This window comes from Portunus trituberculatus, chromosome 7 (genome assembly GCF_017591435.1).
Source record: "Portunus trituberculatus isolate SZX2019 chromosome 7, ASM1759143v1, whole genome shotgun sequence".
Taxonomy (NCBI): Eukaryota; Metazoa; Arthropoda; class Malacostraca; order Decapoda; family Portunidae; genus Portunus; species Portunus trituberculatus.
The window spans coordinates 2,039,413-2,064,310 of record NC_059261.1 but is presented as its reverse complement, the minus strand read 5'-3'; the positions used below and the strand labels follow the sequence as shown (position 1 = coordinate 2,064,310).

At 37.7% G+C, this 24,898-nt stretch overlaps 1 protein-coding gene and 1 long non-coding RNA gene across 5 annotated transcripts in view; one reads left to right on the top strand and one right to left on the bottom strand.

Annotated features, from left to right (window-relative positions):
- The first annotated feature begins 964 nt into the window (after positions 1-964).
- LOC123520560 lies at positions 965-2,506 on the top strand. The gene is made up of 3 exons (XR_006679307.1): positions 965-981; positions 1,012-1,763; positions 2,411-2,506. It is a non-coding gene; the product is annotated as an uncharacterized LOC123520560 (long non-coding RNA).
- Positions 2,507-5,453: 2,947 nt separating this feature from the next.
- The window catches only part of LOC123520542 (protein GDAP2 homolog), a 69,576-nt gene continuing 50,131 nt past the window's right edge, over positions 5,454-24,898 (bottom strand). For all 4 annotated transcript variants that reach the window (XM_045282920.1, XM_045282903.1, XM_045282910.1 and 1 more), the window contains 6 exons: positions 21,733-21,913; positions 17,102-17,255; positions 16,410-16,549; positions 10,272-10,377; positions 8,062-8,154; positions 5,454-5,677 (listed from right to left, as the gene is read on the bottom strand). In XM_045282920.1, coding sequence (XP_045138855.1) covers positions 5,630-5,677; positions 8,062-8,154; positions 10,272-10,377; positions 16,410-16,549; positions 17,102-17,255; positions 21,733-21,913 — 722 coding nt within the window. In that variant the 3' untranslated portion in view covers positions 5,454-5,629. The remainder of the gene's footprint in view (positions 5,678-8,061; positions 8,155-10,271; positions 10,378-16,409; positions 16,550-17,101; positions 17,256-21,732; positions 21,914-24,898) is intronic.

The following is a 24,898-nucleotide window of genomic DNA, read 5'->3' as shown; positions in this document are numbered from 1 at the left end:
TATTATTCCTTATACACACTATAAGGTATGTTCTCTATGTTGTTCTATGTGCTACTGTTTGTTATTGTGTGTGTTGCATGTTGTGTGTGTTGTCTGTTGTGTTTGCACCACTAATACCACTGAATGTATGGTGGGTGATTGTGGTGGGAGTGGTGTGGTGAGTAGAATTATTGTAATGTGCATATATTAACTTACATACACATGCATGCACACACTCACAGATACAGATACACAAACACTCTCTCTCTCTCTCTCTCTCTTGCTCATATGAATGTAAATAGTTGATATAATGTGCAGATTAACACGCACCCACACACACACACACACACACACACACACACACAAAGAAATATAAAAATAAATGAAATACAGGTTCAATTCATAAACTATAAAAATTTCACCAAAAGAAAAAGATAAAAATGTTTAAACTCTAACCATTGAAGAAGAAAGACAGAGACAGACACACACACACACACACACACACACACACACACACACACACACACACACACACACACACACACACTTTAAAGATTTAAGGCCAAAGTAGAAACAACCAGATAAATTTCACCAATAGACACAAGAGGAAAAAAATACCAACCTTTAGCCATTAGAGGGAAAAAAAAAGCTAGAGACGAACATACATACACACACGCACACCCACACTCACTCACTCTCTCTCTCTCTCTCTCACACACACACACACACAGGTTGAGTCTTCCTGTTCTAAGTCTTGGGTGTGACTCGTTGCATATTGGGAGAATCCTGACGTGCCTACACCACTCTTTGGAGAGGTTGGGGGAGAAGGAGGAGGAGGAGGAGGAGGAGGAGGAGGAGGATGACAGAAAAGTAGCATTTTAGCATTTTTAAGGAAAGGAAAGAACAAAAGAAGAGGAAGAGGAGGTGAAAAGAAGCATTCAATAATATATTCTTTTAAGAATTTCCCCAAAAGAATGACCATAAGAGATTAGGTTAGGTTAGGTTAGGTTGGGTTTGGTAAAGTTAGATTAGGTTAGGTTAGGTTAGGTTGGGTTTGGTTTGGTTGAGTTTCGTTTGGTAAAGTTAGATTACAATTATGCTAGATTAGATAAGGTTAGGTTGAGTTAGGTTAGGTTAAGGTAAATTAGAAAAAGAAAGAGAAGGGTACTTTATAAGACAGAGACAAAAATACATATATGAAGGAAGGAAAAAAAGGTGCTTAATAAAGATGGAGAGAGACAGAAATAAAAAAAAAAAGGAGTGTCAGAAAAGCGGGATAAAAGGTGTCACATTTGAAAAAAAAAATATATAAGGAAAAGGAAAGGAAAAGAGAAGGTACTTTATAAAGGAACAGATAGAGAGGTGCTATATAAAGGTGAAGGAGGAGGAGGAGGACAAAGGGTAATATATAACACTAACCTTTTCAACAAACAAACAAGCAAACAAACTAACAAACAAATGGGTCAAACTATTACTATTATCATTACTATTTACACCTTTCAATGACTAACATCCCAAAATTATCAAACTACCACTACCACTACTACTACCACTACCACTACTACCACTATTACTACTACTATTACAACAAACACAATGCAAGGTCAAAATGTCAACCAACAAGTATATATATATATATATCTTAGTATGTATGTATATATATGTATGTATATATACTATATATAAAACCATGGCACTAATACACTCCTAGGTGACAAATTAGTGAAGGGGAGGTGCGGATGCACACACACACACACACACACACACACACACACACACACACAGTAAACATATCTTTCTAATTACTTCCTGGTATATGATATGATATATAATATTTCTTAATCGTAGGGTTTTTCCTTTCAATGTATAATGTTTCTTAAATTTATAATACTTCTCTTAAATGTAGGATATATTTGGTTTCCTAAATTTATGATATTTTTTGGAAGCGTACAATAGTTTTCCATTAATGCATAATATTTTTCATCTTCATATTTTTCATTGTTTTTCAGGTTAGGATAGGTATGTCAATTTTTTCCATAATTAAAGGTATTTTTTCATCTGCATATGACATTTTGCACTAATCCCTGGCAATTTTTCATCAATATATAAGTTTTTAAATAACACACAATATTTTTCATTTTTACCAGCGTACAATTCTTTACTCCATTGTACAATTTTTACTTCCATTAGTATGTTGTAAAACCTCACCACCAAACAATAGTCATCATCAACACACTATTATTCTCATCAACACTGACTTAACACACAAAAAAAAGAAGAAATATCACACACACACACACACACACACTAGAATAAATAACAAAATAAACACAATTTTTTACATTCACTATACAATAATTTCCCTCATAACTGTACGAGACCCACAAAATAAACCTAATGCCAACAATTACTCCATACAAAGACACACAAGCACACACACACACACACACACACACACACACACACACACACACACACACACACACACACACACACACAGCCAAAAGCAAAAAGAACAAACACAAACTCCTACTTTTCAATGACCGAACTGTAATTTTTCCTCAGACATCAAGTACAATGATTTCCTTCCATTGCACGACAGTTTTCTCACTCGACGGTTCATTGTTAGAAGGCGACAAAGTTAATGACGGTCTTGATAATTGATGACTTGGGAATTGAGAAAATTAAGGCATTCATTCTTTCAAGCCTGACTGATCTGAAGACGATCTATTAATGAAATACAGTCCAGTTCGTCTTTCACTTACTCGTCTCTTCTTCCTTCCTTTCTATTCATTCATCCACTAATAATGTCTTCCTTCCTTCCTTTCTTTTGTCTATCTATCCATCTTTCCATCCTTCCTTCTCATTTGTCTTGTTTTCTTTCCACCTATCCTTCCTTTCTATCCATCTAACATTCCCTCCTTCCATTCCATTCCTTCTTTTCTATTCAGCCATCCTTTCTTCCTTTTATTTTACCCATCTAACACTCCCTTCCATCCATCCAAACACCCCTTCAATCCATCCATCCATCCATCCATCCATCCATCTCTATTCTTAATGATGTGTAGATTTGGCACACAAGCAGAAATGTGGCACCACTTCTATGGCACTGTGAGACTAAAATATGGCAAAAAAATGGCACTATTTCATCACTACTGTACAATGTGGTGGTGGTGGTGGTGGTGGAGAGAAGAGGAGAGAAGAGGAGAGGAGAGGAGAGGAGAGGAGGAAGAGAGTAGATACAAAGAAAGTGGAAGAGTAGTAGTAGTAAAAGTGGTGGTGGTGGTGGTGGTGGTGGTGGTGGTGGTGGTGGTGGTGGTGGTGGTGGTGATGGTGGCGGTGCAGTGCAGCAGTAACGAAGTCAAGTGAAGACATAGGAACAAAGTACACAAATATTCAAACTTCATCTTCACAACATTATTTAAAATCTTCGTCTTATCAATCTTCATTTTTTTTTTCATCAACAGTCAATAACCAGAAATGTTTACCTTATCTTACTAATGACTTTTTAAACTTCACTCAATCCATTAACAAACTTCACAAAATAACAATGAACTTTCTTACACCTTATCTTGTAAATAACTTCTTAAAAATTTCATTCAGCCAACTTCAACAAACTTCTCAAAACTTAAAAAACTTCTCAAAACCACTTCCTTTCCACCTCTTTCAAACACATCTCCTGACACCTCAACTGTTCAAAACTTAACCAGTCTTATCAACATTACGAACATTTAAATTGACCAAAACTTTACCACATCCCATCACTACCATAACTTCCCGAATGCCTTCCCTTCACCAGCAACCAATCAACTTCTCTCTCATTACAACACACAAACAAATAAATGATTCTCAGGCACAAACGAACACACACACACACACACACACACACAAATAAGCTGCCTGACAAATAAACAAACATTTCAACATTCTTTATGATTCTCTTATCATTTCACATTTATCTATCCTTTTTTATTTTCCTTTTAAACTTTTTTTCTTTACCCTTCTCCTTCAAATATTCTCTCTAACCCTTTCCTTAACCCTTTCAAATATTGCCCTTCATAAGTTACTACAAAAATAATCCCTCTACAGTGGTTCTATTTAGCACTAAGTGTATTTATTGTCAAAGGTTACTACAGTGTTCCAATCATTGTCGCTGCAAGCTTCAAAACATTGTCCGAGTTAGGATGGGATGGGTTGGTTTGGGTTGGGTTGGCTTGGGTTGCAATATGTTAGGTTAGGTAAGACTAGGTTAGGTTAGGTATTATGTGAAGTTGGGAGTTGGGTTGGGTTGGGTTAGGTTAGGTTAGACTAGGTTAAATGTGGGTGGAGGGTTAGATTAGGTTAAGTGTTATGTTAAATTGGGGGTTGGGTTGGTTTAGATTGAGTTAGGTTGGGTTGGGTTGGGTTGGGTGTGGTTGGGTTGGGTTGGGTATGTGGGTTGTCACTACATATATTGAGAGAATCATTGCTTTCTTGTTTAAAAATTATAAATATTTCTTGTTCATAACTTGTGCTATAATACTAATAAAGATAATAACAACAATAATAAATAATCTCTCTCTCTCTCTCTCACACACACACACACACACACACTCCAACACTTAACTGCTCTTAAAACAAAAACAATTCATTAAAACACAATAATAACAAAACAACCTAACACACACACACACACACACACACACACACACACACACACATTTCCAAAACATCCATTTATTTTGTTTAGATAAATTCTCTCTATTCATAAACAGCACAACAAATTTACAATAATAATAATAATAATAATAATAAAAAAAAAAATAATAATAATAATAATAATAATAATGTAGGTACTATTATATAAACTGAATGAAATGTAATCTTTGACACACTATTCACTAAGTCTGCATTGTCATCATCATCACCATCATCATTTGTCATTATCTTTGATTCAGACTAATTCTTACATTAATTTATATTTCTCTCTTCTAATCCTCCTCCTCCTCCATCTTTTTTTATCATTCTTCTCTTTTATTCTTTGATCTCTTCTTCCTCCATTTACTCTGCCTCTTTTGGTTTCTATTTCTCTTTTTTCTTAATTTTTCCTCCCTTCCCTACTTTTACTTTTTTCCTTTTCATAATTTCTTCCTTTCTCTTCCTATTATTATTTTCTTCCTTTTCATGATTTCCTTCCTTCTCATAAATTTTCCCTACTTTTTTCATCTTTTCTTCCTTCTCTTCAAAATTTCCTTCCTTCTCCTCCTGCTCCTGCTACTATTCATCTTCCTTCCTTCTATTTTCTATATTTCTTTCTCTTTTACCTTTATCTTCCTTCCTTCTCTTCATCTCTTTTCTCCTCCTCTTTCTCCTGCACCTTGCCTTCAATTCCCTCTCTTCCTCTTCATTATATTTTTTTCCCCTATTCTCCTTTCAGTAAGTCAACTACTATCAATCCCTATCTCCTCCTCCTCCTCCTCCTCCTCCTCCTCCTCCTCCTCCTCCTTCCTCTTCCATCATCAAAACAATAACAAGAACAAACAAAAACTCAATCAAACACAGAATTATATCCCTGTTTTTTTTATCTTGCAAGGATGAGTGGCAGATCTCTCTCTCTTTCTCTCCCTCTCCCTCTCATCCACCTGTCCACTCATCCGCCGGCCACCAATGCTCAGGAGGATGGGGAGTTGATCGGACGGTAGTAGCGAATTCCGTTAATCTGAAATTGAGAGGGTTGAGTGAATGAATGAGAGTGAGAGATAGAATTGAGTGAGTGAGTGAGTGGGTGGGTGAGAGAATATGAGTAAGAAAGGGAAGAAGAAGGAATGTGTATGTGATTTTCTCTCTCTCTCTCTCTCTCTCTCTCTCTCTAAAGCACATTAGAAGAAAAAGAAAGAAAGACTTAATAACAATATGTAGATAACATAACAAAATATGAAGAGAGAGAGAGAGAGAGAGAGAGAGAGAGAGAGAGAGAGAGAGAGAGAGAGAGAGAGAGAGAGAGAGAGAGAGAGAGAGAGAGAGAGAGAGAGAGAGAGAGAGAGAGAGAGAGAGAGAGAGAGAGAGAGAGAGAGAGAGGTTTTTAGGAGCAGGAGTATGTGGAGATGGTTGGTACAGAGTTGAGTGGAATGAATGTTATGGTTCATGAGGTGAAGCAGTATGACACAAGCAAGGCAGCAGGAACAGAGTATCAAATTAGATTCTAACAGAGTGAGGTCAATACAGAAGGCATGTGAAGAGAGTAGACATAGTGCTAATTTTTTGAGGGGGGAAATAAGGAAGACCCTTCAAACTACAGACTAAGGTCATTAACAAGTGTAGTGGTTAAGATACGAGAAAGTTATAAAAGACACACAAATCAACTATTAGAAAGAAAACAACATATTGACAAAGACAATTTGGTTTTCAGGAGGAAGATTAGACATGTACTAGTAATCTATTAAATTTCTGTTTGTGAGTTATAGACACTGTACAGGAGAAAGACAGTTGGGCAGACTATTTATGTAAACGTAAACCTCAAAAATGCATTGGACAAATTACTGCACTCGAGGCTGTTACAGAAGCTGAAGATTTTGGAGTATTGTGAGTAAAGATAAGTGGAAGGAGGGCTTGTTGGAATGTGGAGAGAAGGGAACAGTAATCAAGAATGAGAGCTTAGCCTGGAAGGAAGTTTCAAGTGAAGCTCTACAGGAGTCAGTGTTGGTGCCAGTAATGTTTGCCCGGTAGCTCAGTGGTTAGAGCACTGGCTTCACAAGCCAGAGGACCGGGGTTCGATTCCCCGGCCGGGTGTAGATATTTGGGTGTGTCTCCTTTCACGTGTAGCCCCTGTTCACCTAGCAGTGAGTAGGTACGAGATGTAAATCGAGGAGTTGTGACCTTGTTGTCCCGGTATGTGGTGTGTGCCTGGCCTCAGGCCTATCCGAAGATCGGAAATAATGAACTCTGAGCTGGTTCCGTAGGGTAACGTCTGGCTGTCTCGGCAGAGACTGCAGCAGGTCAAACAGTAAAACACACACACACACGTTACCAGCAGTACACGCGTAGGCAGGACTACTCGTTTCTGAGTCTTCAAACCTTTTATATCAAAAATATGCCAGAAAATATGACCAGTAACATAGGCATATAAATGATTCTAAATTTTTGAGAAAGAGAGAAAAAGAAGATTACATAGCACTCCAGCAAGACTTAAACAATTTTTGAATTTGAGCCAAAAGTGATATTTGAAATTCAATGCAAAGAAATGCAGTGTGATATAATTTGTCAACAACAGCAAGAGACAGACAGATTATTCATTGGGTAATGACAGAATCAGCAAAAGATTAGGAGAAAAGGCCTTAGAGTAATAATTAGTGATAAATTTTTACTGAGAAATACACAAATACATGCTGAAAATGACAACCTTCTGAGAAAAACAAAGGACAGCATTCACACATCTGGATGAAGAAATAACAAAAGAATTGGCTGTGACAATGATAAGCCCAAAACTGGTGTGTGCAGGTGTGATGTGGTTGCCTACTGTCAAGAAAACTACAAAAAAAAATTGGAAGGAATAAAAGGGAAGCAAAAATGTGACCTCCAAGTGTGAGGGAACTACTGCATGAAGAAAGACTGGCAAAACTGTTACTAGTAACAGAGAGAGAGAGAGAGAGAGAGAGAGAGAGAGAGAGAGAGAGAGAGAGAGAGAGAGAGAGAGAGAGAGAGAGAGAGAGAGAGAGAGAGAGAGAGAGAGAGAGAGAGAGAGAGAGAGAGAGAGAGAGAGAGAGAGAGAACCTGACCATACTATAGAGTAATGACTGAAATGGAAAAGTTGGACACAGAAGTCTTGGTGGTGTACAACATGAGATTCTGGATGGGCACAGCAAAAAACTGAAAAAAGACACTTGCAGAAGAGATATTAGGAAAAACACCTTCCCCACACAGAATCATGGAGGACTAGAAAGACCTGAACAGAAGTCACCAATGTAAAAAAACAACAGTTGAATTTAGGATAAGTTCAATAAAGATAAATAAATAGATGAGACAGAATCTGCATTAACTCTTTTGTCTGTATATAGTTATTACTTACACACACACACACACACACACACACACACACACACTTACCGTCATGTCATGTTCAGTAATGTAGGCAGGAATTTCAAGTTGCTCTGGGTCAATTATGTCATACAGGTACTCCACACCAGGCACTGAGTGAACCTGCAACAAAGTAGTAGTAGTAGTAGTAGTAGTAGTAGTAGTAGTAGTAGTAGTAGTAGTAGTAGTAGTGGTGGTGGTGGTGGTGGTGGTGGTGGTGGTGGTGGTGGTGGTGGTGGTGGTGGTGGTAAAGGTAGAGGTAGAGGTAGTGGTAGCAGTAGTAATAGTAGTAATAGAAAAGAAACAGATTACATGAAATGACACATACACACAAGTATAATAGAAATATAAACAAATCAACCCAGCTCTCTCAAAACACCACACACACCACTCCTGCAGGACTCGTGACCTTCCTGACATCCTCCAACAAGAGTACCAAATCATGCAACGTCCTATGCAATCCTATCATAGAAATTTCTTACTTCTACAAATCACATTAAAAAGACAATTCCTAAAAAATGTTCCTAAATTTAGTAACAAGAATATGAACAGGTTAACATTTCACCTGTCATCACCACTACACCACTACATTACTACATCACACCACCACACTAGCATGGCGTAGTGGATAAGATGGTAAGCGTGGCACTGGGCAGACGTCTATGTGTATGTTTGAATCCCACCAATTGCTGTCTTGAAACTTTGTCGTTTGTCGAGTGGTTTAAAGTTACCTACATGTCACTAAGGTACCCAGGTTCAAGGTGGAGGTGTAATTGCCTAACACCAAAGATGCGCTTGGGTGGTGACATGGGCCCTAATATGGGTACCACTATAAATAAAACTTCTTGCACTGCTAATGGGTGAAAGATGGACAGCATTTTCTATACTCCTCAAGTACACCTACAGACACTATAGGCTACAACAAAAAAAAAAAAATAAATAAATAAATAGAATAAAATAAATAAAAAAAAATAAATAAATAATAATAATAATAATAAAACAAAATTAAATAAAATTAAAGAAGGAGAATGGTGACTGAGTGAGCTTTTTCTTTTATCTTGTTGTTGCCCTTAGCCAGTTCTCCTCTTACATAAAAAAAAAATCAACAACAAGTAATTACAACATCCACTGCAATAAACCATTACAACTCTCATATCACACCTAGTCCTTGTCGTGGAACCATGCGTGCTTTGGGGTCCGAGGGGTCTCCAAGTGCATGGGTTCAAATCCTGTCCACAGTCCGAGTGTAGGTTGGGCTTTCTCAGTCGGGGTAACGGTTTCCTAGTGCTTTGAGATAGGAGATACCCCAAAAAGTATCCCCTTTAGCCCATAAATTCCCGTGAAAAGCCCACATGGTATAAATAAATAAAAAATCAATCCTGGCACTATCTACCTTTGCAAGAGATTCAGTACACGGGTTTGAACAGAAACCCAACACACAGACTAATGAGATACAGAAGAGCCGGAAGGTGGAACAAGGGAAACTAAATTGCTGGATAACATTACAAAGAGCGATGCACAAGAAAATTAACTGAAAATGTGTGATGAGGAGAATGAGTAGTCAGAAGCGGTACCATGACATCACTGCATCTCACCACACCATAGAGCTGCAACATCCCTAAATCACCACACCACACCACATCACCACAACATCTCTACATCACCACTGCATCACCACAACACAACTACATCACACAAAAAACCTACACTACCATCCCTTTACACCACACTACCACAGCACCAAGGCACTACCACACAACGACCACACCACAGCACCAATACACCACCACAGCACAAATACATACATCACATCATAACACCAGCACATCAAAAACCCTACATCACCACACCACCACCTCTTTACACCACACTACCACTGCACCATGACACCACCACACCACAACCACACCACAGCACCCCTACATCATGAAAAGAACACACCACCACAACTCTACACCACAATACCACAGCCCCATGACATCACCACCACACCACCACCTCACCACAGCACCAATACACCACCACAATACATCTACAGCACACCACAGCACTAATACAATATCACAGCACCAAGCCATCACCATAGAGCACCACACAGCACCAAGCCATCACCACACAGCACCAAGCCATCACCACAGAGTACCACACAGTACCACACAGCACCAAGCCATCACCATAGAGCACCACACAGCACCAAGCCAGCACCACACAGCGCCAAGCCATCACCACACAGCACCCACCTTATGTTTGATCTGAGGCGCCATGAAAGTCGTGAACCACCAGGTCATAATCTTGGTCCACAGTGTTGGGTGGACTATGTAGAAAGCCTTGAGGTTCTTCTTGTACCTGTGGAAGAGTAGTGAGTGAGTGAGTGAGTGAGTGAGTGAGTGAGTGAGTGAGTGAGTGAAATCATTAAGAGGATATGGGTATGAGGGAGAGAAGTATCAAGTGATGGATAAGAAAAGCAAAATTAAATTAAATCAGTATAAGGGAAAGAATAAGAGTGTGTGTGTGTGTGTGTGTGTGTGTGTGTGTGTGTGTGTGTGTGTGTGTGTGTGTGTGTGTGTGTGTGTGTGTGTGTTACCTAATTGTATTTACCTAATTGTAACATACGGGAAAGGAGCTATGCTCGTACTGTCCCGTCTCCATATCTACTAATGTCCAGCTTTTTCTTAAAATCATGAATATTCCTTGCGTTGACCACTTCCACGTCTAAACTATTCCATGCTTCCACCCTTCTATGAGGGAAGCTATATTTTTTCACATCTCTCCTATAAGTGGCCATTTTTAGTTTTTTCCCATGCCCTCTCGACATTCTTTCATTCCACATACACAGATCTTCCCTATCCATTTTTCCATGCCAATCATCACTCTGTATATTGCTATCAGGTCTCCCCTTTCTCTTCTGTTTTCCAGGGTCGGAAGTTGCATTCTGTTCAGTCTGTCTTCATAAGTCAAATCTCTTAAGTCAGGCACCATTTTTGTTGCAGCCCTCTGTACTTTCTCTAGTTTCCTTATGTGTTTCTTTAAGTTCGAGCCCACTGTATTGTTGCATATTCAAGCCTTGGTCTTATCATTGCAGTAATTATTTTCTTCATCATTTCTTCATCTAAATATACGAACGCCACTCTTATGTTCCTCAATAAGTTCAATACTTCTCCAATTATTTTGTTTATATGTCTCTCTGGCGATAGGTCATTGGTAATTGTCACCCCAAGGTCTTTTTCTTCATGACTGGTTTTATGTCTTCATTTCCTATCTTGTACATACTCCTGATTCTTCTTTCACTCTTGCCAAACTCTAATTTCTTGCATTTTGTCGTGTTGAACTCCATTTGCCATGTACAGCTCCATTTCCATATTCTGTCCAAGTCTTCCTGGAGTAGTTCGCAATCTTTGTCACATCTCACTTTTCTTAACAATTTTGCATCGTCTGCAAATAGGCTCACATAACTGGACACCCCATCCACCATGTCATTTATGTAGACCGCAAACATTACTGGTGCCAACACTGATCCCTGTGGAACTCCACTCTCCACCAAGCCCCATTCTGATGGTCTGTCCTTAATTATTGTTCTCATTTCTCTTCCTACCAAAAGTCTTCCATCCATTTTAGTAAACTGCCATGCACTCCTCCTACCATTTCAAGTTTCCAGATCAGTCTCCGGTGTGGTACCTTATCAAAGGCCTTTTTTAAATCCAGATATATTCCATCAGCCCAACCATCTCTTTCCTGTATTACATCTATCACCCTCGAATAGTAACATATCAGGTTTGTCGTGCATGAACGCCCTTTTCTAAAACCAAATTGACACTCACAAAGTATGTCATTTTTCTCCAAGAAGTCTGTCCATCTATTCTTCACCACCCTCTCACACATCTTAGCTACCACACTTGTAAGTGACACTGGTCTATAGTTCAATGGGTCTCTCTTGTTACCTGATTTATAAATTGGGACAATGTTAGCTCTTTTCCAGTCTTGGGGCACTACACCTTCCCTTAATGAGGCATCAATTACTTCACAAACTTTTTCTGCCAGTTGCTCCTGCATTCTCTTAAAATCCATCCTGATACCCCATCAGGTCCCACAGCTTTTCTCACTTCTAAACTCCCCATCATATTCTTGATCTCCTCCACAGTTACTTGAAACTCCTTCATAATCCCTTTCTGTTCCATTACCAGTGGTTTGTCAAAAGCAGTCTCCTTTGTGAATACCTTCCGAAAGCATCCATTCATAGCCTCTGCCATTTCCTGGGATCCTCACTGCATACTCCATTTACTTCTAAACTTTCAATACTTTCTATTTTTGATGTTGTTGTTCACATGTCTGTAAAAAGCCTTGGTTGGTCTTTACATTTATCAATTATATCCTTTTCTTGTTTCTTTCTTTCTTCTCTTCTAATCAACACATATTCATTTCTTGCTCTTTTGTAACTTTCCCACTGCTTAATCCGTCTTTTCCTTCTCCACCTCTTCCATGCATCCTCTTTTCTTGTTCTAGCCTTTTCACATCTATCGTTAAACCAGTCCTGCTTTCCAACTTCTCTATGTTGTCTTATTGGTACAAATTTTTCTCACCTTCTTTGTATATTTTTATAAATTCCTTCCACTTTTCATTTGCTCCTTAGCACTCTTGAATTTCATCCAATTTGTCTCTTGAAAGAATTTCTTTAGGTTTCCAAAATCTGTCTTGGCATAATTCCATCTTCCCACTTTATATTCTTCATTTCTTCTAGATTTCTCTTCATCTATCACCTTGAACTCCAAAACTGCATGATCACTCTTTGCTAAAGGGCACTCCACCCTCATCTCCTCAATGACCATTGGCTCTGTACTAAAGACCAAGTCCAGTCTTGACGATGCTCCCTCTCCTCCAAACCTAGTATCTTCTTTGACCCACTGAGTTAACACATTTTCCATTGCCAGTGTCAATAGTGTATTTCCCCATGTTGTCTCTGATCCTTCCATTGACCAGTCCTCCCAACACACCTCTTTACAATTAAAATCTCCCATCATTATAGTTCGTTCACAGCCACCCAACATTTCTTCCAGACATGTTCCTGTATCACTTATCATTTCTTCATATTCCTGTACTGACCATGCATTTGTCTTAGGTGGTACGTACACCACTATGTAGTGCCTCTTTTTCCTTCATTAGTTTCTGCTCTGATCTTTAGCACTTCTGCCTTTCCCATACCTTCTTTCACTTGATCCACCTTTATATCTTTTTAACCAGCAACATCACTCCTCCTCCCATCTTACCTACTCTATTTCTTTTCCAAACATTATATTTCCCTTCTCCAACCATCATCAGGTCTTCTCCCTCTCTCAGTTTTGTTTCAGTAAGACCCACAATATCTGGGTTCTTGTCCCTCAAGTAATCGTTGAGTTCTAAAATCCCCGATATCACTCCATTTATGTTGGAATACATTACATTCCGCTCATAAGTAAGTTTCTTTAGTCCTTTCTTACTGTACTTTTCTGTGTGTGTGTGTGTGTGTGTGTGTGTGTGTGTGTGTGTGTGTGTGTGTGTGTGTGTGTGTGTGTGTGTGTGTGTGTGTGTGTGTGTGTGTGTGTATTCACCTAGTTGTAATTTTACAGGGCCTGGGTATCATACTCGTGTGGCCCCGTCTCCATATCTACACACATCTAACTTTCCTTTAAAACTATGCACACCTCGCTGACACCACCTCCTCACTCAAACCATTCCACACCTCCACACATCTTGTGGGAAACTATATTTCTTCACATCCTTCAAGCATATTCCCTTGGCTATCTTTTTACTATGCGATCTCGTAGTTCGATTTAAATTTTCTTCTCAACATCATTTGCTCATTATCCACTTCATCCAAACCGTTCAACAGTTTATAAACCTGTATTAAATCTCCTCTTTCTCTTCTTTGTTCCAAGGTAAGCAAATTCATTTCTTTTAATCTCTCCTCATAGGTCATTTCTGCCAATTCCGGAACCATTTTTGTTGCCATTCTCTGCAATCTCTCCAACTTCCTTATATGCTTCTTTTTATAAGGGGACCAAACCATCCCAGCATATTCCAATCTTGGTCTAATTACCGTACTAATTAATTTCTTCATCATATCTTTATCCCTATAATGAAAGGCTAATCCAATATTTCTAATCAAATTATATGTTTCTCCAAACATCTTGTCAATATGAGCCTGTGTGTGTGTGTGTGTGTGTGTGTGTGTGTGTGTGTGTGTGTGAGAGAGAGAGAGAGAGAGAGAGAGAGAGAGAGAGAGAGAGAGAGAGAGAGAGAGAGAGAGAGAGAGAGAGAGAGAGAGAGAGAGAGAGAGAGAGAGAGAGAGAGAGAGAGAGAGAGAAAGTGGGGGATATTAAAAACACAAATGAACAAACAAACAAACAAACAAACAAACAAACACACACACACACACACACACACACACACACACACACACACACACACACACACACACACACACAAGCCAGTTCAAAGACAAAACATATCAAAAATTGGTTTTCTTGTTTTGTCTTTTCAAAATTAAATATGAACTAAAAAATAACAAGAAAAAAAAAAAATGAAGCATTTTGATACAGATCTTACATATAAACAGAGACCAACTTGTATGAGCCTGTACTTCACACACACACACACACACACACACACACACACACACACACACACACACACACACACACACACACACACACACATCACTAAATAAATTAAGGAAAATAGGGTATATGAACCACTGGAAGAAATTAATGAACTTATGAATCAGAGCTTTAAATCAGCATTTTATAAAGAAGGAAAGTTCACAGAGTGAAGCAGCAAGCGACACAGGAAGGATTAAGAGATATTATGGTAGAAAACATGAAATTAGAGAACTATTAGAAAAGGTAGATGTAAGAAAGGCAATGGGGTCAGATGGAGTGTCAGGATGGACACTGAGATCCCATGTACACAACAACAGGTGGAATCAATTTGGTATGTAATCAATAACTCTCTAATGGAAGGGATGGTACCATAAGAAGTGGAAGAGAGCAAATATATTCCCAATACACAAAGGAGGAGAAAAAGACTGAACCCCTAAATCATAGACAGCGTCACTAACTAGTGTTGTGGGAAAGATCTGTGAAACTGTTATCAAAGAAAAATGGTTAGAATATCTGGAGGGGAAGGAAATTTATAATAAATAACTCCTAATTTGGTTTCAGGAAAGGAAGACGAAGTACAAGGGAGAGATAGATGTGTTGACATGGTGTATCTAGATATTAAGTAGGCTTTCGACAGCTAGAGCACCACATAAGAGACTCTATTGGAAAATAGAACACATGGGAGGAATACAGGGAATTATCTTAAAAGTGGATGACAGACTACTTAACAGATAGGGAAATAAGGACAATGATAAGAAATATCCCCCATCAAGCTGGAACAGAGTTACCAGTGGAGTACCACAGGGTTTGGTGCTGGTACCAATTATGTTCCAAGTATATGTCAATGATACACAAGGGGGTCTGAGTAGCTACATAAATTTGTTTGCAAATGATGTGAACCTTTTGAGGGTAATAAGGAACATTTATGACTATGGAATTGCAGAAGAGTATTAACAAGATCTGGAACTATAGCCAAAGTAATAGAAGACCAACATGAATATATAAAATGGGAGAAGTGATTTTAAGGAAAAGGAATGAAAAGAAAGACCTGGGAGTGATTATATGACACCCTGACTATTTGCCTCAACATACAAGACAAAAACTAACATCAGGATGGCATTCAATTACATATATAAGAGTATGATGGAAAAAAATATTAACCACAATTATAAGACCTAGACTGGAATATGCAGCAGTGGTATGGCCACCATACATGCAGAAAGACATCAAGAAAGTAAAAAGAATCCAAAGGACTGCTACAAAGATGATCCCAGAAATAAGAAATCTTCCCCAAGAAGACTGGAGGAAATGGAATTACCAACCTTGAAAGATAAACAGGAAAGAGGAGACCTAATAACGATGTACAAGTTAGTAAACTGTATGGAAAAGATAGATAGACAAGACCTAGTAACACTGACAGAGGATTTAGATAGACAAACAACAAGGCATTCCAAAAAGATAATGAAAAGTCAGTGTCTGAGGAACATTAAGAAGTTCAGTTTTCCACATAGAATGGTGGATATCTGGAATGGATTAAGTGGAGAGATTGTGACAGCAGAAAGTGTGCACAAATTCAAGGAAAAAGTTAGATAAATGTAGATATAGAGACAGGTCACTATGAGCCCTACTTAAATCCTGTACCATAGAACTAGGTAAATACAACTAGGTAAACACACACACACACACACACACACACACACACACACACACACACACACACACACACACACACACACACACACTTACTTATACTCCAACATGTCATAAACATGTCGGATCCATGATAGTGAAGGGTGGTTCTCTGTAGTGGTGATGGTGTGGAAGTAGATGATGACATAATCGCCCTTCACAAGCGGGTCCAGCAGGGAGATCAGATACAGCAGGGCCTGGCATTGGGGAAGAAAAATGAGAGTGAGAGGGGAACAGTGGCAGGGTGTTAGTGGCAGAAATAGGGAGCAGGAGGAGGAGAAGGAAAAATTGAAAAGAAAAGGAGAGAGAGAGAGAGAGAGAGAGAGAGAGAGAGAGAGAGAGAGAGAGAGAGAGAGAGAGAGAGAGAGAGAGAGAGAGAGAGAGAGAGAGAGAATAAACATAAAACGTCATAACTACAGTGACTAAATCTCTTTCTCTCTCTCTCTATCACCTTGTGGGATAATACATACTAACTTTAATCTCAGGAATTAAAAGCAAGAATAAAAAAAGAAAAAGTAAACACTCACACTTATCTCACCTTATCAAATTAGCCTCACTAAACTTGAGGCCCATAAAGACAAGCACAAACCTCTAAACTTGTCTAACTGAACCTAATCTAACCTAACCTTAACCTAGAAATCTTTATTTTCATTTTCTTTGAAGGAATTTGGGAGAAAAAATAGAGATCCATCTAAACAGTCAAAAAAACCTACCACACACACACACACACACATACACACTAATCTCACCTTGTCCAAGTTAATCTCATTAAACTTGAACCATTTCCCAATAAAGATGACCACTGGCCGTCCAAACTTGTCAAGGCCACACTGGTACAGACACCCAATGCCCGACACCTCCCTCAGGTCCTCATTCTTAGCACGCCGCAGCAGCCTCTCATATCTGCAGGTAGGTTAAGTTAGGTTAGGTTAGGTTAACAATCAATCAATCAATCATATCCTGGAGCACCCTCAGGGATGCATAGGGCCTCAATGAACACTCGTCACCACATTCTATCTTGAGTTATCTCCTCAAGGTCTCCCTAACATTCATCACCCACTTCTCATTTCATTGTCCTCGGCCACATCTCCCTTGGCCTTCCTCTATCTCTTCTTCCAGGTGCCACCCATCCTGGTGTACCATGCATCAGTCCATGTCTTCTATACACATGTCCCAGTCACTTCCATCTTGAGAGCCTCACATATTCATCAACAGGTTGCACCCTTGTCAATTCTCTAATTCTATTATTTGATAATCTATCCCACCACTTTACTCCCAAAATTCTTCTAAATGCCTTATTTCCAAATATCTGGAATTTATTATCAGTAGTTACGGTAAAGTAATTTAGGTTAAATTAGGTTGAGTTACGTTAGGTTAGGGCAGAGTTAGGTTTAGGTTAGGTTAGAGGTTTTTTTTAGGTAAGGGGGAAAGCTGGCCAAGGGCAACATAAAACAAAAGAAAAAAGAAGTCCCACAAAGTTGTCAATCCCCCTGCAGGTCTGAAAGTTTGCTAAAACAAAAAAAGGACAAATGTCTTGAAACTTCCCTCTTAAATGAAGGCCAGTCATAGGAAGGTGGATATAATGAAGCAGGGTTGGGTTAGGTTGGGTTAAATTTAGGTTATGGGCTGGATTAGGTTGAATTGATTTGAGTTAGGCTAGCTTCAGGGATAGTCCAGTTAAGTTAGGTTAGTTCAGGAATGATCCAGTTAAGTTAGGTTAGTTCAGGGATGGTCCAGTTAAGTTAGGTTAGGTTAGGGATGGTACAGTTAAGTTAGGTTAGTTCAGGGATGGTCCAGTTAAGTTAGTTTAGTTCAAGGATGGTCCAGTTAAGTTAGGTTAGGTTAGGGATGGTACAGTTAAGTTAGGTTAGGTTAGGGATGGTCCAGTTAAGTTAGTTTAGTTCAGGGATGATCCAGTTAAGTTAGGTTAGTTCAGGATTCCAGTTGTTAGGGGATGGTCCAGTTAAGTTAGGTTAGTTCAGGGATGGTCCAGTTAAGTTAGGTTAGTTCAGGGATGGTCCAGTTAAGTTAGGTTAGGTTAGGGATGGTCAGTTAAGTTTGGTTAGGGATGGTCCAGTAAAGTTAGGTTAGTTCAGGGATGGTCCAGTTAAGTGAGGTTAGGTTAGGGATGGTCCAGTTAAGTTAGGTTAAGTTAGGGATGGTCCAGTAAAGTTAGGTTAGTTCAGGGATGGTCCAGTTAAGTTAGGTTAGTTCAGGGATGGTCCAGTTAAGTGAGGTTAGGTTAGGGATGGTCCAGTTAAGTTAGGTTAAGTTAGCGATGGTCCAGTAAAGTTAGGTTAGTTCAGGGATGGTCCAGTTAAGTTAGGATAGTTCAAGGATGGTCCAGTTAAGTTAGGTTAATTCAGGAATGGTCCAGTTAAGTTAGGTTAGTTTAGGGATGGTCAGGTAAGTTTGGTTAGGGATGGTCCAGTAAAGTTAGGTTAGTTCAGGGATGGTCCAGTTAAGTTAGGTTAAGTTATGGTCCAATTAAGTGAGGTTAGTTCAGGGATGGTCCAGTTAAGTTAGGTTAGTTCAGGGATGGTCCAGTTAAGTTAGGTTAGTTCAAGGATGGTCCAGTTAAGTTAGGTTAGTTCAAGGATGGTCCAGTTAAGTTAGGTTAGTTCAAGGATGGTCCAGGTAAGTTATGTTAGGGATGGTCCAGTTAAGTTAGGTTATGTTAGGGATGGTCCAGTTAAGTTAGGTTTGGGATGGTCAAGTTAAGTTAGTTTAGGGATGGTCCAGTTTAAGTTAAGTTAGGGATGGTCAAGTAAGTTAGGTTAGGGATGGTCAAGTTAAGTTAGGTTAGGGATGGTCCAGTTTAAGTTAAGTTAGAGCTTAGATTCGGTGTGGTTCGAGTTGGGTTACATTAGATTAAGTAAGTTTTAGAAGTTGATATAAATTGAGATAGTTAGGTTGTTAAACTCAATTAGGTTAGGTTAAGTTAGCCTAGCCTGATAGGTTGAATTTATCTAAGTTAGATTAATTATTTAAGCACAGTGAAGTTAGGTTAGATTAAAATGAATTAGGTTAAGTTAGAATAGATTAGTCTAGGTTACAATAAATTAGGGTAGAATTTTTAAACACGTTAGGTTAAGTTAGCATAAATTTGACAGGGTTAAAATAAATTAGATAAGGTTAGAATAAATAAAATCATGTTAGGTTAGACTATTTTAGGTTGGGTTAGAATTAATTTGTAGTATCTGAATAAATTAGGTTGAGTTAGAATAAATATTGGGTTAGAATTAATTTGTTAAGTCAGACATTGTAAGTTTTAAAGGTTTTAGGTAAATTTTCAGTTTAACACCATACCCCCCCATCCCCCGAACAGGCTGCAGGACGTGGGAATGCGGGGGTTTCCGTCTGACTGGGGCCACCAAAGACATGTTAGTGATAAATAATATAGCCTAAAAATCATAAACATAGCTAGGATTCTTTTCTGGTAAATACCTATCAAGAAAGGCGTCAGTCAGACCAACAGTAATAAGCAATGCATCAATGGACTTTGATGCCTGGCTCTAGAACACGAAGCAAGCACTGCTGACCGCCAGAAAATTTTCGGGAAAAAAAAAGAGCTCTAAGAAAAATCCTTAAATTTAGGAATTTTCTTTAATATGTACAGGTTTTCGTTTTCTATGCATATACACGAAATAAACACTCCTGAGTCTGACCGTCAAAAATTTCCCTGCATTTCGAAAAAAAAAAAAAAATAAGAAAAATCCTAAATTTAGGGATGTTCTTTAATAAATACAGCCTATGCATATACTGCCTCAAGCATTCTAACCAAACCTAACTTTAAAGCAAACCTTAACACCTAACCTAACCTGATGCTGGAAGTTTAGTGTTCTATGCGAAACTTAGTAGCATGAAACTTAGCTACATGAACAGTTTCCGAGGTAAAGTGAAAAGAACAGTGTGTTAGAAAATGTCAACTTTCAAATAATGCTCACTTTTTGTATCAGTGAGTCAGACGGGAAACCCAGGTAAAAACTTCACTTCCCTAGATATATATGAAATAACCCTAGACATGTATTCATCAGCAAATTTCGACTTACATATCCAAAGACCCTAGCTCCGAGTGACAGCCTCGCCCAGCTCCCTCAGGGACACTAAAAGCTAAACTAACATGTGGCCCCGTCTCCCTAAACAACGCTTCCCAAGGATATCAACCTAACCTGGACCCCCACACGGAATGCTATTCTAACTTAACTTAATCCTTCTATTGGCTAAAGCTACAACCGCATTACCGCTGCTTCTTTTGTATCCAACCCGGAAAGTTTACGTCATGTGTACCGCCCCGAAAATTGCACTCTGATTTAAACATGTCACACTTAACAGTACTTCCAATAGCAATATAATAAAAAAAAAATGCTAATGCTGCTTTATTCTTTTAAACGAAAATGTTACTATACCTCCAAAACAAGTAAATGAACACCCGCCAGACATGGAGATTGAGATCGGGACCTGCATAATGGCGGACAGTAAGCCTCCACTTACAGAGAGAAAGCCATTTGATTGACCCATATACTTATCTAATTTTTCATTGGCTGTGAAGAACTTACCGCGCACGCGCACTTCCTGTCAAGGTTCCAGAATCACGCTCGAACAGACTTGAACAACTGAAGTCTGATCGAGGTTCGAAACAATGCGAAGTAACAATGGCACCCAAGGATTTGAGTAATTATTCTCATGATACAAAGAAACACAAATATCTCCAAATATACTAATGTATCACAGAAACTCAATAATGTAAGCAAAAATCACATTCCTAAGGTTCTGGATAAGAGGCTACAGTGTACCTTGATATCACAGGATTGATTTAAGGAATGTTTTGGGGAAATAGCCGTGTCAAGGGAAGTTATCTATTCACATTCATGAGCCATATTTGTCAGTAAAACCAGGCATCGAATACGTGACAAGACAATATGGTTCTGTTAACCATCTTATCTCTTTTTTACTAATATATAAATCGCAATTTTTTATCTTCGCCACCCTCCTCCTCTCCAAAAAAATCCCACTTGCCGAGGAAGAGCTGAACGTTAAAAGATGCATTTTCCACATATTTTCTTAGAATTCAATAAGGCATGCAAAAATCCTAATCCTGTATGTTTTCTAAGTTAGAGAAGAAATAAATTATGAAAAAAAAAAAAAACATGAACCCTGCTGGATGTCAGAGGTCATGAAGGTTAAATTTGGATGTCTTGTTTTCGTTTAGTTGTACTGAGGTTCGTTTATGAAAAAAGGAAACCCAAGTAATTCCATGTACTGCTTGATTTGAAAGGCAGAGAAAAAAAAATAACAATAAAAAAAACTTCAAACCCTTGATAAAAAAGGAAAGAATAAAAGAAATAAACGTTTTCAAACCTAACCTCATATAACCCACCTCTGTTTATGCTGGAGGTCAGAGGTCATGGAGGCAGTCTCTGGGTCGGCGGTGGTGTAGGAGGGCTGGCCGCCGAGGAGCCGCTGCTTGTCGATATCGTCCTCCATGTGGGAGAAGGCGTGCTCCCCGACACTCACCGACGTGTGGAGTTGTGCCGCGAGGTCTGCTGTGTCCTCCACGTCTGTTTGGAGAGGGAGAGGAATGGGGTGTCAGTGAGGAGCGGTGGAAGGTGGAAGAACTGAGAAGTGGTAGTATAGAAAAGAAACAGTGGAGAATTAGGAGACATTTTAAGGCCCGTATCATGAAACACTTCTGCGCAGCACCTTCACTACTTTCAAAAGGCTCTAGTTGAAGTGACACGTTTTTCTAGGTGTCTTTACAGTTGTAGTGACAGGTTAACAAGATTTCTACATTAATACCTGGTAAAATACTATTATCATCTTTTGTGCCCTAGAAAAAATAGAAAACAGGAATGTTCAAAGCTGTTTTTTATGGTTCTAGTGAAAGATTACCAAGATTTTTACATTACTAACTGGTGAAACACTCTTGATAATCCGGCTAATAATTTATGTGAGCTTGGAAAATAGTAATGGTGAAGTAACCGACTTTTAATGATTTTTGTTTACTTCTTGTGTGATTCTAGTGACAGATTAACAAGATTTTTAAATGACTAACTGGTGAAACACTAGACAACGGTAATCATCTCAGTGGCCTTGGAAAACAGTCGTGGTGAAAGAGAATAAATATATATATATATATATATATATATATATATATATATATATATATATATATATATATATATATATATATATATATATATATATATATATATATATATATATATATATATATATATATATATATATATATATATATATATATATATATATATATATATATATATATATATATATATATATATATATATATATATATATATATATATATATATATATATATATATATATATATATATATATATATATATATATATATATATATATATATATATATATATATATATATATATATATATATATATATATATATATATATATATATATATATATATATATATATATATATATATATATATATATATATATATATATATATATATATATATATATATATATATATATATATATATATATATATATATATATATATATATATATATATATATATATATATATATATATATATATATATATATATATATATATATATATGAGTTTACTATATAGAAAAGATCATTTTTTTTTTTTATGTTTGGGGCGGTGAAGAAGAGAAAATGGATGGAGGAGATGAAAGGGAAATAGACTAGTGAGGGAAATAACAACAGTAGTAGTAGTAGTAGTAGTAGTAGTAGTAGTAGTAGTAGTAGAAAGGTAGCATACGGATAAAAAGGAGGGGAAGCAGAATACTTAAAAACAGTTTCATTTCTTTAGCATAAATAAATGAGGCTTAAGAAAAATAATAATAGGTACGTATTGTCTCACTGATTCAACTGAACCTTTGAACCTTTTGAATCAAGTGACATAGTATGTATGTATGTAAGTACTGTTTCACTGACTGTCTGATTCACTTGAGGCTTTGAATCCAAACAGTGCATGCATCTATGATGTTACCATGTGTTGCCTCACGAGTCACCCACTGAACCTTTAAACCTTTGAACCTTTTGAACCCTAAAACAATGAGTCTCGCGTAATGATAATAGTAATGATAATAGTAATGATGATGATGATGATGATGATGATGATGATGATGATGATAACAATAATGCAGAAAATTCGCTGAAACTTTTCAAGCCAAGATGTAGATTAAATGCAAGGAGGGTAGTAAACACTTGGAACCTTTTGCCTAACTGAACAGTTTCAGCAACTTCCGTAAAGAAATTTGAGGCAAAACTCTACAAATTTTGCGCAAATCAAGAATTATGTTATAACTATAAAGCACATGAGATCCGCCACACGCTGCCAAGATACGGAAATGAAGATCTGGAGTCACAGGCGTAAGCCTCTTCCAGGAGGACAACTGTAAGAAACTGTAATAATAATAATAATAATAATAATAATAATAATAATAATAATAATAATAATAATAATAATAATAATAATAATAATAATAAAAACAGTTAGCCAGTTAGCCTAAATAATAATAATAATAATAATAATAATAATAATAATAATAATAATAATAATAATAATAATAATAATGTTAACCACTTAGCCAAAATAACAATAATAATGATGTTAATAACGCCAACAGCAACTAGAACCATGAAAACACCCTTGAAACCCCCAATAACTTCCACTAAAACCACGATAACACCCTTGAAAAAACACATAATTTCCACTAGAACCATGAAAACACCCTTGAAAATCCCAATAACTTTCACAAGAACTGAAAACACCCTTGAAAACCCAAATAACTTCCAATACATCCTTGAAAACAGCTAACTTCAGTATTACCAAGAAAACAACCCTAAAAACTTCCACTATTGCCATAAAAACATTTTCGAAACCCAAAAATCCAATAACTTCCACTGCACCCTTGAAAATCCCAGGAACCTCCACTACACTCTTGAAAACCCCAGTAACTTCCACTACACTCTTGAAAACCCCAGTAACTTCCACTACACCCTTGAAAACCCTAGTAACTTCCACTACACTCTTGAAAACCCTAGTAACTTCCACTACACTCTTGAAAACCCCAGTAACTTCCACTACACCCTTGAAAACCCTAGTAACTTCCACTACACCCTTGAAAATCCCAGTAACTTCCACTACATTCTTGAAAACTCCAGTAACTTCCACGACACCCTTGAAAATCCCAGTAACTTCAATAGAATCTCTCCACTTTGCTTGTTGGAATCACAAATCAGCATTTTCAGCATTTTTCATTATGAGAGTGCATTTCAATAGTGTGTTCATGGCAAAAGGGACAATTTTTAAATCACTGCTTCATTTCCGAGGGTGTTTTCATGACTGCTGTGATATCTAAGGACTGTTTTTTTATGATTTCACTGGTGGTTCAATCCTATCTCACGCTAACCTCACCTCAATTAACATATTACCCTTCATAAGCTCTAACCACACATAACTTAATTCAACCCTAACCGTAACAAAACATACTTCAATGATATCTCACCACTATCCTA